The following is a 17,743-nucleotide window of genomic DNA, read 5'->3' as shown; positions in this document are numbered from 1 at the left end:
CATTCCTCTCAAATGTTCTTCATTTTGTATCTTAAAACATCCACACTGAAAAAGTTATTTTGATGAATTAATTTGGTTGCGTTATGTACCATGAATATCAGTAAAAAAATCCTAACACTGAATGGGTAACAAACATTTTCAGTGTAAAATGCTGAAAATGCAATGAAATGCAGCAATTCTTATTTGTTTACTGAGGATTGCTTGTCTGTGATGAAAAAAGGCTTGTTGCTTTGGAACCCTAACTGGTTTTCATGATTTTTGGGAATTATTGTGACCGAGCTTAAAGTTTTAAGACCACTAGTTTCTCTCTTTTTTTTTTTTTAAATACTATAAAAAGAAATCTCGCGGTGGTGGTGCTGTGGTAGCATTGTCGCCTCACAGAAAGACGCTGTCCGGTTCTATTCTCAGCTAGAGCGCCGTCTGTGTGGAGACATGCGTCAATGGGCATATCTTTGTTGAAGGTTGTGCGTCAGGCCTGGCAAGCCGGTACGTAAAAATCAACTGCCAATCATTAGTGGACCGGAGTTCCGCTGTGGCGACCCCTAACCGGGAAAAGCCGAAAGAACCAAACAAACTATAAAAAGAAATCTCGTTACCTAGTTTAAGAAAGATCATAACCTTAATATGAGGAACCTGTGTTTTAATGGTTCACCCTCGCTGACCTGAAAGATGAACTGCTATGAACCAGCATTGTGTGTGTGTGTGTGTGTGTGTGTGTGTGTGTGTGTGTGTGTGTGTGTGTGTGTGTGTGTGTGTGTGTGTGTGTGCGTGTGTGTGTGTGTATATGTATGCATGCATCTATTTAGATATATCAGTAGACAAATAGCTATGTATACATGTATGTAGATGTGTATATCTGCATGTGTGTAGGGATAAGAGTTTGTGTTAGCCAAGTTTTTAGAGTAGCTTTTTAAAGTATTTAGTCAACTTTTTTTGAGAAGGGAGTCATTTTCTTACATTATTCATAATTTTGATGGTTTGTATTTTAAACGTACTTTAAAATCTTTTTAAGCTGATTTTAAGAAGCCTTTTAGTCCTTTTAACATGGTTTGTGATGAATATTCATGAGGTGTATGATAATGATATCTTAATAATTTGTTTTATATTATTGGTCAGTTTGCACTGTAGGATGTTATATAACTGTTGAGTTTGATTGTTTGATCTACATCTGATGAAGTTTTAAAACAAAACGCTATTTTTTATGTGGTTGCATTCATGTGTTCTTTATTTTATTAAAATCATTTTATGGGCTCTCCTGGCTGGTTTTGACTCCTTGGTACCTTGGATTTGTTTCTTGTTTCTGCATGTATTGTTATGTCCGTGAGCTTCTCATCAGAAATGAGGCAGACCAAGGAATCACAATTGGAACTCCCTGGTCCCATGTCACAGAAGGATGAATTGACTACAGCACAGATGACCTTTGTTTGATTAGCATGGGTATCTGAAGAGCCGGGTGGGGGAGGGATGAGCTTGAGCAGCTGACATTAGCAAACATATTCTCAATTGAAGGGGGGCAGCTGGGTCTGTTGCATTGGTGCCACCTAATGGTGGCTGTGTGTATCACCTACCCGTAATGGCACGGTTATCTCATACTGTTATTGCAGAGTTTTGGTCTGTGGAAATAGGAAAGAGGGGAGGTAGGCAGGGGAGTAGGAGTATGTAATCCTTCTTCTCTTGATCAGGCATCGGTTGTGAGTGAGCAAGCTGCCTGTGGGAGGAGAAAGTAAGCAGCTTCTCAGGACCTGAAGCTGGCGTGCTGCCTACAACTCTCCTTTTGCCAGAGGGGAATGAAAGGGATGATTATGTTCCTAGGCAGGAAGGAGTGGGCTGTAGGTCTCTCGACTGTCCTAGGGATGCCTACTTTTCACCCCCCTGGGTACAAAATGGACTAACTGAGTGCAGGTGAAGGAGACAAGCAGATCCTGGTGGGGGGAATGAAAAAATACAAGATATTATAAAAATAATCAATTGGAAATATAAATGTAGGTAGTAACTAAATTTAGTTAAAAATAAGATGAAATAGAAGTTACAAGTGCTAGTGTAAGAAAGTTGATTAATGTAAGACATGTCAGTTTTGTAGGATCACTTTATGCAATCTTTAAGCACCTGTTGGCACCAGGGGGAACAATCACAGGATAATCCTGTAGTAGCTGGAATAAAATAAAGAGGAACCAGATGACAGCATGCACTGTGTGATCTTTTGCTGGAGGGACTAATAGATTTTGATGATGCTAGGGCCTACAGTATTGCTTTTACAGCAAGTTTAGGTGAACTGTTTATTTGTCCAGGCAGTACAAAACTTCTAAACTCTGAGTCCTTGAGTGTGGCATAAGGGATGTGTGTATCCTTGTATAAGCCTTTTATGAGCCTGTTGTAAGCTTCATGCCCATTTAGCCTGTGGTATATATTTGGTTTGGAAGTACGTGGAAGTAAACAGTATGAGTATTCTTCATTGTTCTTCGTTCTTGAGATCATGTTACACAAGAGAGACAGCGCTGTTTCAATTCAGGCTGCTTCTCTGTTAAGGTACTGTATAGTGTACTAAGGGCCTTTATTTCTCTGTTGCAGTGAGAATTCGTATATCAAAGCAGTATATGATTTGTCATACCTCACGAATCTCCGATTCCGATGTTTTCCATATCACAGTGATCTCATTTTCCACCTCAGCCCCCATGGTTTTCGTTTTCAGAAGGCATGCAAGGTGGCACATGACCACACAGGTACCCTGTAGCACTTGATCTTTTTACCAGCCTGTATTACTCTGTAAGTTATCCATTTTTACAGCACATTTGCACTTTTTTCCTCAGAATCTGAAAAGTTAGATATTTTGTATTTCTCTGGTATGTTTGCAAGATACCAAATTAAAGACAGTAAAAGAGACAGATTATAGGTGTTGTCTGAGCTGGCACATTGGTCAGAACAGGATAGTTGATAAGGCATTATTTCAGCAGTCTTGTGAAAAAGAGAAAGCAGGAAGATTTGTGGAGCTTTGTCAGGGTGGGGACAGTAGAACCGCAGTGTAAGAAGAAATACAGACTTATAGAAATCAGCGGCAGATGAGCTAATGAAGAGTTTGCTCTGCACACAAGCATACATTAAAATGTACCAGAAAGACCCAGTCAAGCTAAAATCTTCACTGTGTAATGCTTTAATCCTGCTGTGTGAAGGCCCCTGGGATATATGCAAAGGACCCCTTAAATATGGCAGTGTTTCAGCTACATGGACTCTGAATACCTGTGGCTTTTTACTTTTTTAATTCCTTAAGGATGCACTCAGGTCAGTAAAGCCAAACTCCACTAACTGTGGACATGCCATGAGTGCAGAGTGTGAAGAGGTGGAGAGATGCGGATTAGGGCTCTGAGCCCTATGTGTTTAATTTCTCCACATTTCATGAATGAACATGAGCAGCAGCATGTTTATTGTCAGGATGGCCGAGAGGTCTATGGGACTGCATTACGGTCAGAAGGATGAGTTCAAATCCCACTTGTGACAAATGAGTTTGGGGCTGAAGGCTGGCTTAGAGACACAAGGTGCAGGGTTTGAGTCTCACCTTTGAAGGGAAATTTGCTTGGCTTAAAATGGGCCACAATGGCAGCTAACCTAGTATGAATCTTTTTTTTTTTTGCAGTTGGTTCTGTAAGTAATTGTGCCATGCATTTTTGTGTGCATTTTAGGGTTGCCACCTTTCGTTGTGGCTAAACCCAGAGTAAAGCCACACCCCCCGCATCACCAGTAACTTCACCCACCCCATCCCTCTCCTGCCCATATCCCACCCATTTTGTGACATTGCAGTGATGTCACCTGGTGTTGAACGCCCACTTTTTCCATTTCTGTTGCCTGTTTTCAGCTGATTTACTATGCTTTTCTGTAAAAAAGCATAGTAAATCAGCTGATTTACAAACTCCGATAGTCTGTTTCCTTTTTTGAAACAGAATACTGGAGTTTGTACATTGTTTTCCAGACTACTGGAGAATCAGTTTGATTTCCAGATAGTCCAGAAAAAAAACAGAGGGGGTGGCAACCCTAGTACATTTAGGATGCATTGACATGCTGGGACTAGATCAACAGATCACATTTATGTTTGTCTAGAATGGGGCTGTCACATTTATCCTGATTTGAAAGTTGCTTTAACAAACTATACTGCTGCATAGCAGCTGTTCCATGTGAGGATGATGTAACCTGTGAAAGACTGTGACTAATTGTCATTGTCAAGCATGTCACAGCTGCACTGCACTACATATCAAAGCTCTCTTAGTGTGATACAGCTCATACATTCACTACAATTCAAGGCTTGTATAGTGCTGATAGATGGTAAAAAGGAGTGCATAGGTAACTAGTGGAGCCATGTTACAGGGTCAACTGGAGTTAGAAAACCTCCGTGGAATTATGCTATCAAAGTACATGTGTCTGGAGAAAAAAATGCATGTGATTGGAAGTGGCTGATGTCACAGAAAATGTGCCTGAGAATGCATGGGATGCATGTACTTATACAGTGAACTGAGTACTGAATTTCTGCTGGTAGATAAGCCAAGAAGGGCTAGCAAAACTAATTACAAACCCACTCCATCATATAAATGGGGAGGAAATGGGTTGATAGGAAAGTAAAACAAGGCGGAGGAGAGCAAGCAGAGGAAAACACACAACCAAAAGGAATAACTGGAGGGAAAGAGAAGCACACATTTTTTGAGGGAAAGACACTCTTTATTTACTCATTTTTCATGTAGGAAGAGGGAGATAGCTGGGTAAGGTAGTGAGGAATGATTTGGGGAGGGATAATGGGAGAAGGAAAGGTCACAGTGATACATAGACATAAAATGCAGATTTAGGAATGGCATAGACAAAACGTGGGGGCAATAATGCATTGCTACAGACAGACAGACAGAGGGTGAATATTTGGTGGTGGGGAGGATTGGACAACAGATATGGGGCATGACAAATAAGGTAGAGTAACACATAGAGGATATGGCAGGACCTATGACAAATGTTACACTGGCCCCAAGGCCAACCTAAACAGACATAAGTCTCCCTTGTGGCTGATGTAATCTGCAGGTGGTGTTTCTGGGGGCCTGATAGTTATGGATTGCTGGTCATGCAACTCAGTCAGCCATGTCAGGAGGTACTCCACAGCTGTGAAGTGAGCTTTCAGCTGTTGGTGTTCCTCACACATCACCTGCCTATGCAGTTGATGCTGGGTGACCACAGGAGACCCCTTTGAGCCACTATCAGAAGTGAAGCCTTCACTTTGTTCCTCAGTAGTTGTCACAAAGGCCACAAGTAAGCCCTCCAGGTCACTTTCACCTAGGTGCCCTCTGCCTCCCATGCTAGGGTGTCATCCCACACAGTCTGAGGTAAGCACTACCATTCTTTTAGTAGCAGTATGACTGGTCCTGCAAGGAAAGAGGAACAAAATGAGATCTCATTAGTGCACACATATGTTATACGTACTATTAAAGATGTACAGTACAGTAGTGCACACAGCATATGCACCCCATCCCTGGGAGAGTTACTTTTAACTCCTGTGGTATCCTTTCATATTTTCCATCTACTTCAAAGCTGTTGTAAGAAAACTAGAACAAGCTTAGTACAGTGGCGTTCCCAGAAATGTCAAGGCAAAACATGCTTTCTGTAAAAGTATGGCTTCCCATTAGATAAGCAGGTTGGGGTCACTCAGCTGCAGGTTGCTATAATGATGTGTGCACTATTCACCAGAATGTGCAATTTTAGTGGTGTCACTCACTCTCCTGCCAACTCATGCCAGTCATCAGTCTTTTGCAAATAGCCGTTATACGGAGAAAGACAAAAAAAAATGTTACTGTCCCTCAGGCGCCATACAGGAGCCTTGCTATTGTCAGCAGCTGAGCAGCTGTATGCACTAAGACAGGTCCTTTCAAGAATCAAAATGGGAGTGCAGAGTGTAGAGTGCAGAAATGCATGTTCAGAATCACATAATATAGGTCATGAAGCAACAATGACATGCTACAAAATGGTTATGCTGCAAAGACCCATGGCACTATGGCCTTCACAAATGTCATGCTCAAGAATATAGTACACAGTCTTGGAACACAAACAGATGAGCAGAATAGCAAGACTTTTGGTAAGCACAGTGCATAATGGTACTGATTCAGAGAAAGTTGCAATAAATTCCCTCATTAACATAAGAGCCATGCTGTGAGGCTCAAATTAGTGAGATAAAAAGTAGTGTTGCCACTTTGTGAGAGACCTCACTAGTATGAGCATCTCTGGAATGAGGAGTTTACTGCTTTAGTACATTAGACTTTGAAATAGGTGAAGGAGGCACACTGAAGGAAGGCACGACACCTAATTATATAATCCTGCATTGTAATGAACACCTGTGGTGGATGGCAGCAACAGGGATATAGCACTACTGTTGCACAAGGGTGTGGGACCCCACCGCAGTGCCTTTGTCTTGTCAGTCGGCAGGTGAGGGTCATATCAATACCACATAGGATATAATGGCCCCTGTACATTGGGTGAGGCATATTGTGGTGGGAGGAACAGGGTGTGCAGTATATTACAGGAATTCAGTACACTGATGCAAGGAATTGTGTCATGATAACACGCCTGTAGCTGCAGTATGTATAAGAAGGGGTGGGGGGAGGAAGTGAGCTAAGTCTAAATCATACAGTGCTATTTAAACTATGTGGTTTTATACATCACAAAGCACACTGTAAGTCTGGCACGTTAAGCGGGTCATAATAGTGCTGAAAAAACAGAAAGCTGAGACTTCTTGTCTGTAATAGGGTGTCTGCTTAACAGTAAGTCCTAACTTATTGCATTACACATTGGGGTTTCCCTATAAAGAATTATGTTAATAACCAGTGACTGGTTCTAACAGTCTAATAGAGTAAAGTGTTAGATGACCAGAGATTTCAAGTCGTAAGTATCTGCTATCTGTTTCATTTTTGTACTGACTTACAGTGTAGCTTTTCATATAATGTGTGTGCGCATCATTTGACCTGATGCCTGAACTAGTGTGGCTTCTTGTTGCTTTACTAGAACTTTTTACCTTTTTCAAGTTTATCAGCTGTCATGCTAATTAATAACACTAAGCCAAGAGTTAAGATGCCTGTTTTTCTTCCTATTCAATGCAGCAAAAGTAATAAAACAAAAAAAGAAGATGCTTAAGAATGAAAAAGAACTGGAGAAAATTCAGCAGAAGCGGTACCTCGACTTTCTTGATATCCTACTTTGTGCCAGAGTAAGTTACCTGATAGCTTCTGCAAAGATCATGTTTATGACTGATGATAAGGGGGTCTAATTTAAAATGTTAAGAAAGCATTTTATGTTTTGTTTTTTCCTTTCCTACCAGATACGGATGTCTGGTTCCACAGGTAGCTTTACCACCCCTCTCTCAAATCCCTATTATTTGAAAGGTAGAGTGTGGTGTAAGAATAGAATACTGTTAGTGGATTTATCACCATTATAGGCTCTTTTGCTATTTCTTTATCTGGACCCTTGTGAAACTTCTGTATTACTGTAATATGCTGGCTGCTGGGAGCATCTGAGGCATTTTCATTGCTTCAGTGTATTGGAAAATCCAGCTCTGTCAGGTGGTGTTATGGTGTAACAGTCAAGAATCCTCATTACTGCATGTTTAGCTGCACATATCTGGTTTGCACTTGAGACAAAATCAGTTGAATAACTGGGCAGATTGCACATGCTGTGCATGTGTTGCAGCCCAGAGTAGGTCTTTTGCGTACATTGTGACATTCCCACTCTAGGCCTGTAATCAAAGAGCCTGAATCCTCACCATTAACACTGGAGAGGGATATTCACTTGAAATGCATACGGATACACTCAGTATTTCCAGATGCAGACCTCTTTGTATCAAGCACAATTTCCCTTAAGAGCATACAGGGAACACAGTCAGCCTGGGGTCTAGATTTCTCTATCTGTCTCCCTCCAGGTCCTCAGTAAAACTCCCCACTGGCACAGCTTTAGCGTTAAGTTCTCAGCTGAGTGCCCAAGCCAAGTCCTCCACTACTCTATCGATGAAACCAGTACTTCTTGTCCCATGAAACCAGTGCTTTTTCATCCCTGCTCCAAGTAGCTTACACACACACACACACACACACACACACACACACACACACACACACACACACACACACACACACACACACACACACACACACACCTGGGAAAGGCTGGCACAGGTTTACTAGTTATGCCCCCTTCTACCCAGACTATAAGGTAGTTATCACTACCACCAGGAACTACAAAGCCAGCTACCTAAGGCTCTTACAAAGGTACCCAATTATACTGAGTGAAATTAATATTAATACAAATGGTAACATTGAGCAAACCGCCAGGCTTTCAGGAGTGCCCACAGTCATCACTAAATAAATATGTGCAAATACTCTCAAAAATTAAATATTTTGTAAAATGGACCAGCCACAATGAAAAGTTTAAATATATTTAATAATAAATAATAAAAGAACATGAAAATACAAAACATCTATTTACAATAAACACCAGAGTTTCAGTCACAAGAAGTAATGAAAATAACACAGCTGGAAAGAGTCACACAGTTACAGAAAAAGAGTGCTTAACTATTCTTACTATATATTCCTGACTAATCTAAAGAATTACTGTTCCTACTTACCGAATAGAGCGAGGCAATATAATGTGGGTGAGCGTTCCTTGTTGTTAGAACCAAGACAGAATACAGAATTCTGAGAGCAGTCTCCTACTAATATTTAGATATTATTTCTGGCTTACAGAATGACTTCACACACATCTGGTTATCTGACTCTGTTTCCCACACTATCCCCAACCACTAGAAGCTGCCGGGGTTTTAGCACCTATATGTCAATAATACACACAGGAGTATCTGGAAGCCATAAAACTACAAAAACATTCTAGTTTTTCTAGAGGAGTTACAAACTATTCTCTAGTAAAGGCATTGCATCTTTGGCTCCCTTTAAAACTGTGGGATAACACATTTATGGCTTACCCCATAATTTAATTTAATTTTAAGAATATTTTTTTTTTCAAAGTCAGGTGGATTAACCTCTTCTCTTCCAGAACATGCTGTTACAATGTATACATTTAAATGATTATAATAATGCATGCACATTTCTTTTCTGTCCAGCAGGAAACACTGTTGATACATTTAACAAAAGCAACTTTTACAAACACAAATGACATATAATTCTTTACAAAAGTCCAGCTAGCTGTGCTGGCATATGTTACACATCCACTGCCTTACTTCTCCTGGTATGGCTGGCAGTACCTCCTATCATCACATCCATGATCCAAATAATAGAAACAGATAGCTTATATAAACCATTAGTGACATGTACTTGTCTAACGTTTGAGAGTCTGTCATGATGGTGTTCAGCTGTATTTGCTAAAAAACATGGAGGAATTTATATGCCTAGTCACAGTCATCCAGGAAATTGTTATATGGAAAGGTTTTGAATATGACTGAAAAATCTCAAGAATGTAGCTCAGGAGGTCGTGTGTCACAAACAGTCCTTAAGATCATGACAGCTCTTAGCTGCTAATGGCTAGGAACATTTTTTTATTGAGTGGAATAGCTTGAAGACAGTTTGTCAAATCACAACTATCAAATGATAATTTAAGAAGCACAGTACCTGAAACATAGTTCACTTCCCAGTTCACCAGATGGAACTACAATCTACTGTAACTATCCCACCACCCTGTTTTTTTTTTGGGGGGGGGTTATAACTCTGGCATATAGCCATTATAGATTTAAAGCACATTGACATAGGACTGTTTTAAGATATTTAGTAATTTACTGTTTCAAGCACCTATTAAGAACTGGTTGTTTTTAGATTATTTTAGTGGGTTGATTTATAAATGTTGTCCAATATATGTTGCGATGCCTTACTGGATAATTTACTAAACACTGTCGTAGGTTGATTGATTCTTCATATGTATTTCACTAATTTGATATGATTTATCATTGGAATTTGCTTCATTTGATCTGATTTACAGTTAGTGTTGGAAATTGGAATGAGGAATATAATTAAAATCTTTCAGTATTTTGCATTTTTAAATTTTCTGAATAGATAAAGCAGAAAAGCATTCACATTTATTATATGTTTCCAGCATAGGTAGACAGCTAGGTATAACTTATTGTTTGCTCCTGATAGACCTTTGTGCTTGTATTCTTTACTGGTAGTCAACAGTAAGTGGTATGAACTGATTGCTTCTATAAAACATGTGAAATTACAACATCAGAAAGAAGTAGTGCTCATAGTTGATCCTTTGTCTTTGGTGATAAATTAAGTAATATTTATCCATCTTTTAATCATATTTACCTTTAAGGTTGCCACTTGTCTGACATTTACTTAACAGATCAAGGATAAAATCTGAGGCCTAGCATAGTTTTGCATTTGTTTTTTAGAGAAAGGAAGGAGATTGTTTTACAAATTTTATGGGTAAGGAACCAGCAAAATTATAGCTAATTCATGTAAAAGAGAGCATGAGATACCTAACCTTTTAGAGAACAATAAGGCCATGCATACAAATGAAATGCTCAAAACAGAAAGAACCTAAAGACCAAACAGCTGCATAAGAACAATAATTTAGTACATGGGTTTGACTGAACTAGATATTTGACTTGGAATATAAATGGACTAAACAACAAGAAGAAAAGAGATCAGGTTCTGGAATATATAGCACAAACTAAGCTGCAAGTAATACTACCACAAGAGTGACACTTATCACACCAGAAGCAGAAGATGAGCAGGAAAGGGGGGATTACATGGGATTAGCAGGAAAAAGATGGGGGGCGGTGCTGATTTTGACACCTGTGGAGGAAGGTCTAAGAATGGAAGAAGAAAAAAGGACAATTATGGGAGATCTATTATTCTTCAGGAATTTTTGCAAGTGAACAATGTAAAACATTAAAAAATGCTATAAGAGATTATAGCTTTCCTGCTGGGGTTAACAATGATAATGGGCTTTGGAATTTAACCAGTAACCAGGGGATGTCTCTGGTGGCCGAAAAAAAAAACAAGGCCTCCTAGACATGGATTATATTTAGAGAAATATTTATTAACCTTTGGCTTTCAAGACATGACCTTAAACTTGACTTGCACACTGCACTAAGTTCATAGGTTCATAAGTAGGTACTAGGCTGTCTGCCCGAAGGCATTTATAAGCCTCGCCAGAATGTGTTGGCTTTCACCACCCCCTTAGATTAGTTCCCTGTGCCTCTGTCCAGCAGAGCCACTGAAGTGATCCCCGAGGTAAACTTTCTGTTTCCCATCCACTCGTCAAGGTTTCTCTTGAAGAGTGTTAGTGAGGAGCTCTGCCTAATGTAGATTGCAATCTTGTTACAAAGCATGGGAAGTCTCTGGGACAGGAATCTATCCCTCCATAAAGTTCTATTTATTGTTGTGGTGAGGTTTAGATCCCTAGAACATGTGGCTTAAGGGGATATGGTTTTCTTTAGGTGGAGCATGTCCATCAATTTTGGGTTGGATATGGCCTTGTATGTTAGGCAGAGATCACCTCTGAGTAGGCAGTATGCAACTGAGTACAGCTGGAGTTTCTTCAGTCGAGCTGCATAGGGCATCTGTTTGAGGCCAGTGATCCTCTTGGTGAGGTACTTCTGTGGTCTTTCCAGCTGTTGCAGGTGTCTTGTAAGGTACATCCTAAATGGGACGTTGTACTCTATGATGGGTCTGATGAGTGATGAGTAAAGGGGCACAATGACCTCTTTTGATCTGGATGCGAACCCTTTTGTGATTAGGTGGGCCACATAGAAGGATTTTCTAACCACTTTGGCAATGTGATTATCAAAGGAGAGATTACTATCTACTTGGGTCCCCAGATCATTTATTACATCTTCCGTATTTAGGGGACTACCACGTATATACTAGTTTATGGGTACTTTTTTTTTCCAAAGGGGATGACTATGCACTTTTTGGCATTTAGTTTGAGGCCATGATTTTGACACAAGGTATCCGCCTCAGTGAGACCCTTTTGGAGGATGTCTGTGTCAGCTGGAGAGTCAGTTATAGCCCCTAGTTTGCAGTCAATTAACTTGGTCAGCCATAGTCCTCCTGTGCTTGTCTGTACCTCTGAGAAGTATATGCCGAACATGAGGGGTCCTATGAATGAGCCCTGGGGAATGCCACTTTTAACCAATTTAGAGTCAGACCTAGCTCCCACAACTCTCACCATGTGGGTTCTGTCTGTGAGCCAGTTGGCAACCCATCTTTTGATGTAGGGGTTTATGTTCAGGTTGGTGAGCTTGTTTATAATACCAGAATGGGGAATGGTGTTGAAGGCCTTTACCAGGTCTAGGTAGGCTGTGTGACCTTTCCCTCATCTATAGCCTTGGTAACTATCTCAAAGAAGTCCATCAGTTTCAGGAGGCATGATCTGCCTTTAACAAAGCCGAACTGGGTAGGGTCCAGTGTTTGGAGGTTCTCAATGTCTGTTAATGAGTTCCATGATGATGTGCTCCATAGCCTTGCAGACCAGGCTAGTCAGGCTTATAGGGCGATAGTTCCTCGGGTCTGTTGTGGCTCCACCTTTGTGGAGCAGAATAACTGTTGCTGTGCGCCACTCTATAGGTACGTAGCCTGTGGAGAGGCTGAGTTTGACCAGTGTGTTTAGGTGAGGGGTTAGTTCGTCTTTGAGCTCATGTAGGATGCAGCCTGGGACACCGTCCGGTCTCATTGATGCTGTGTTTTTGGCTTTCGAGACGGCTGTTTTAACCTGAGTGTCTGTGATTTCAGGGGCTCTACATTCTTCTGGTATGGTTATGAGCCCTTTTGGGGGTGGGGGGGGTGAAGTTTGCACTGAACCTTTCTGCCAAGATGTTGGCGATATCGGTCGGTTCAGTGTATTTTGTGTCATTCTGCACACTACGCTGCTCAGTATAATACATGGTGGAGGATAGATGTGTGTATATAGCCAAAGAATATGCCCTTTGGTTAGTGATCTGTGATATCCATCCATTACAGACCATACTCCAATACAACTAAAGATAAGAAGCAGATCCAAAGATATTGGAAAAGGCACTAGTATTTTCCAACTTACTTTATTAAAATAGACCAGTTTAAGAACTGTCTAAGACATGTACTGGCTAAACAACACAATTTGATCTAATCACCAATAAGGGCCAGAAGTAGGATATATGTAAAAATTGAATATGTACCCAAGCAAACTTAAAAGAGGATGATATATGGCAGAAAAGTAATACACAATATAAGGAGGCATTAACGAAATTGAAAGAGAGACAACAAATTAGAAGCTCTCCAATAATAATTCTCCAACAAATAACAGAATTTAAGAAGCACATTTAAGAATAGGTCTACTTCAGACCATTGAAGTGCCACAATATTGAATTACAAAACATCGAGACGAAAACAACAAAACACCAGAACATCAAAGGAAGACATGCTCGAAACATGGAACATCGACCCAGGTAGTGTGGATGTCAGGTATGGAATGGAGATCACATTACAGTGGGGATCGGGAAATTTACCCTTACCTCACTGTAGTGTGATCTCAGAGTTGGTATATATAATTTAGGGGGTGTGGGGGCAAAGGCCCCCCCCACATGGGGGGTGCCGGGCCTGCAAAACTGTTCTATTAGGTATATGTGCTTTTTAAAGTTGGTTCTATGTTCCATGGTTCGTACATTTTATCCTTCGATGTAATGGTGTTTTATTGTTTCCGTCTCGATGTTTTGTAATTCAATATTGTGACGTTTCAATGGTCTGAAGTAGACCCTTAAGAATACATAGAGAAAGTAAAACCTCAAAGGGCCAAGGAACTTCAGTGTGAATATTTTGACGAGAACCTTAGGACCATAAAGATGTTGGCACAAAGACTTGGGCAACAAAAAGTTGACATAATGATAACTAAGTTAAACATACCACAAAAGGGCAGACTGGAATATGATCCAGGTAACATAATAGAGTTTGTTAAATTATTATACTCTGTTGTACCATAAAGACCCAGAGACAGAAGCAAGTGTGAAGAAGCAAGAGCATATCTGTGAAATCTAGAATTACCTAGCATATCGGAGGAAGAGGGAAAGGCTCTCATGAAGGAAATATTAGTTGTAGAAATCAGGTTAGCAGTAAGACTCAGAAGGTAAGAAAATTTCCAGGTCATGATAGTGTCTCAGTAGAGGTATGGAAACTAGAAGAAGAACAAGTAGTTAAGGTGTGGAGTAAAGTGTTTAATGACATTGTGTGAGGCGGAGAAATACCACATGCATGGTGTGAAGAAATAATGGTGATCTTGCCAAAGGAGTGGAAAGCAAGAACTAATAAGGGTTCTTACAAGCTTACTTCTGTCTTAAACCATGATTATAGGGTGTTCATGATGATTATGGCTAACTGATTGTCAAACATTTTTCTAAGAGTTATTAACCTAGATCAATATACTGCGGTGGTGGTGCTGCGGTAGCGTTGTCGCCTCACAGTAAGACGTCCTGTTCGATTCTCAGCTAGAGCGTCTTCTGTGTGCAGACATGCGTGAATGGGCATACCTTCGTGGAAAGTTGTGTGTCAGGGCCGGCAACTCGGCATGTAAAAATCTACTGCCAATCATTAGCGGACCGGAGTTCCGCTGTGGCGTCCCTTAACCGGGAAAATCCAAAAGACACAACAACAACATTAACCTAGATCAATATGTATTTATAACAGATAGTGAAATATTTGATAACATTAATAAGGCATTGATGATCCTAAAAAATATTGAGTACAGTAAGAAATCTTTATTGATTGTATGCTTGAATGCAGAAAAAGCCTTTGACATGGCAGTTGTATTCTCCTAGAACTAATTCTGAGGTCTTTAATTTCCCAGGTAATTGGCTAGAATTTCTGTTTAGGATTTATAACTGTGTATTTGCTTGGATAAAATGTGGGGTGAACTTGCCCATTGCTGTTAAACTGAACTTCAAACTTAATGTCCGCTTTAGTTCAAACCTATACCTAGTACCTTTGGCAAGGGGTATCACAGAATCGAACATAAAGGGATATCAATGGGGGCATACAAACAAAAAGGCATCCGTGTTTGCGCATGATATACTACTTTATATAGCAAACCCAACAAAAAACTTGTACTTAGTAGTAGAATAGGAACCAAAAGAAAAACAAAGTTATGGCGTAAGTACAAACTAAATTGTATAACAGCTGTTGCAGTGTAAAAGGAATATCAAACAAATGCCAATCTTTTTTTTTTTAAATAAAAGTACTCAAAGCAAATCTGAAAGAGTTACAAGTGAAGTGAAGGAACTATGCAATAGAAACTTAGTAAAAAAAAGTTATATTTGACGAAAATCCCCTTTCTAATTATATCAGAAGGTTAAAAAAGAAAACAACGAAAAGGCAAACTGCACCAAGTTAATGGAGAAATGTACTTTAATAAAATAAAACAGTAAGTGCAAAACTTGGTTAAGTGCTTTTGTCTGCTATTTGACAGACTTCATCAGAACACTGATATAAAACCAGCCAGTCCTTTTATACCTTGTCAAACTACGTTCAACCAATCATAAACATTCCTATGTATATATGTTAAGTCTTAGGGTCTTGGTTGTACTTTTAAGTATGTAAATGTTTTTGATTTAAGGATGTTTCAACTCATCAGGAACCTAACCCAATGAGCATTTTAAAACTAAGTACTTTTTTGTAGGTGGTATGTGGAGATAAGCCTCCTCGCATCTCCCAGACCTCTATATACTAATGCCATGGTCACAAAAACACTGAACATGGGCAGTGGGCAGGACAACCTGGACATGGGCAGTTATCACTAAATGCAGTCTTGAGTATTGACTAGTACTTCTATGGTATTACATTGGGTTGAAATGACTAGGCTTAAAAATGACCTCTGTGTCGATAGCGTACTAATCTTCTACGAGCCTATGATCCTATGAAAAAGAATGAATTTTTAAAACAAAAGGAATCACTGCCTGTGTACACTTTAGAACCACACCAGCAATAATTTCCCATGTGAAAAGAAATTAGCAGGAAGTTCAGTACTGGGGAATTTAACTTGGCCACATGAAACATCCTCCAGTTTAAGTTTGAATAGGTGTAGGAAAACAGAAACAGAACTGCATTATGTGGGGCAGTGTACAAAGAAATGCAGGTAAGAAATGTCATCTTCCAGTTCACAGACAAATGAACAGAAGAGCTTCAGAAGTGGTTATTACGGTGGATATTTTCTTTAAGCATTTATTCTTACAGTTGAATGACTTGGGCATACCCTAATTTCTTCACTGAAAGAAAAATGAATTTCTTTCTTTACAAATTAATCTTGCTTTGGTTCTAGATTTTCTTCTAGTAACTCTTTGTGCATCTCTGTCAAAAATTGCTGTGGTAACCATATCTTCTGTGTATTGTCCTGCCTGATCTGTATTTCATTTCCAAATCATATGTCAGTAGATTAACCAACATCCTGTACAGTCTTTCGGAATGTGCTTTGCAAGGGCACTACATGTATGAGTCCTTGAGTGTCGACTTCATGAGGTCTTAATACATCATGTTCAACTTATCAGGAATTCAGTTCCACTTGAAATTTTAAAATATGTGTATCCCCACACCCTACAGACATATATACAGGGTTGCAAAATATGGGGAAAATAAAAAGGTGATAGACATAGCAATCACTGCTAAAGTACACTTACAAAACCAATGAATAGTTGAACTCAAGTCACATTCAGTGAGGTATAATATAGGGAAGCCTGCCAAGGTTTATGATCTATTTCCACTTGAATTTATTTATGACAGACTTACTCATGCAACATTTTACATCTATTTACTATTCCTAACAGTTACTTTTCTAGCCGAACATATTTCTTCTGTACATCTGTAAATACTCTTGACTCATAGATAACTGACCTGTTGCCTTGTAAGATTAGAACTCCTGAGGTACATTGACTGTCATCTACTGACAAAACAACTCATTTAATTTATGCCTTAGTACTGTAATTCTGATGCAGCTGTATCTGCATACTTGAGGTATTACTTTCCTTGTTCATAGTTCCATTTCACAGACTAAATCCTTACACCATCTTTCTTATAGGCATAGTTATTACAAATATATTAGTGCATATTTTACAAGTATAATTCCTAGAAATCTTTGGAATGTTTTCTTGTCTTCTAGCTGTGTAAGTTGTGCATTTTCTCTTTTTTTCCTTGTCACAATTTAGTCCATTTCCTGTCAAAATGTGCCCACTTATTTCAGACTAGATTGATGTGATTCAGATACTAATAGGTAACATGAATGAACAAACACATCAGTTCAGAGGTAGGATTATGACTATTTTATTCATAAAGATTATTTATTGATGTGGTATTTACAAGAATTCAGAAAGCTACATAAATTCAGACTTTTGCAAATAATCAGTCTTATCTGTTCTTTTCATATTTTTGAATTTTCGTCTGAGAATTATGTCTGACACTAAATCAGGTTTATATTTCTTTACTCTGTCTGAAAGAAAAAAACAGAAAAACACAAAGACATAGTTAATTAAACTGCATAAATAAGAATGTCAAACAGAAATGCAAAACACTGAATGTGAAGTTGTTCAATCTCACCTTCATTCTTACTGATGGGTTCAGAGACAATCCTCGGCTTCGAGTCAGCCAAATTGCAAAGCTCGAGGTCTCTAACACCTCGAGGCCGAAACCCTACCCCGCAATGCACCTCTACCTTCCCCAGATCTAGTTTGCCACTGCAACTGATCATGCGTTTTTCTACAGCTCAGGCCGTTTGAGAG

At 39.5% G+C, this 17,743-nt stretch overlaps 1 protein-coding gene across 1 annotated transcript in view; it reads left to right on the top strand.

Moving 5' to 3' along the window:
* Window positions 1-17,743, top strand: part of LOC122814241 (cytochrome P450 4B1-like) — a 450,417-nt gene that overhangs the window by 24,170 nt on the left and 408,504 nt on the right. Inside the window, exon 2 of the mRNA XM_044086839.1 lies at window positions 2,569-2,720. Within this exon, the coding sequence (XP_043942774.1) occupies window positions 2,569-2,720 (152 nt within the window). The remainder of the gene's footprint in view (window positions 1-2,568; window positions 2,721-17,743) is intronic.

This window comes from Protopterus annectens, chromosome 10.part0 (genome assembly GCF_019279795.1).
Source record: "Protopterus annectens isolate FY-2018-M chromosome 10.part0, PAN1.0, whole genome shotgun sequence".
Taxonomy (NCBI): domain Eukaryota; kingdom Metazoa; phylum Chordata; order Ceratodontiformes; family Protopteridae; genus Protopterus; species Protopterus annectens.
Note: the sequence above shows the minus strand (reverse complement) of the source record. Positions and strands in the feature narration are given on the sequence as shown.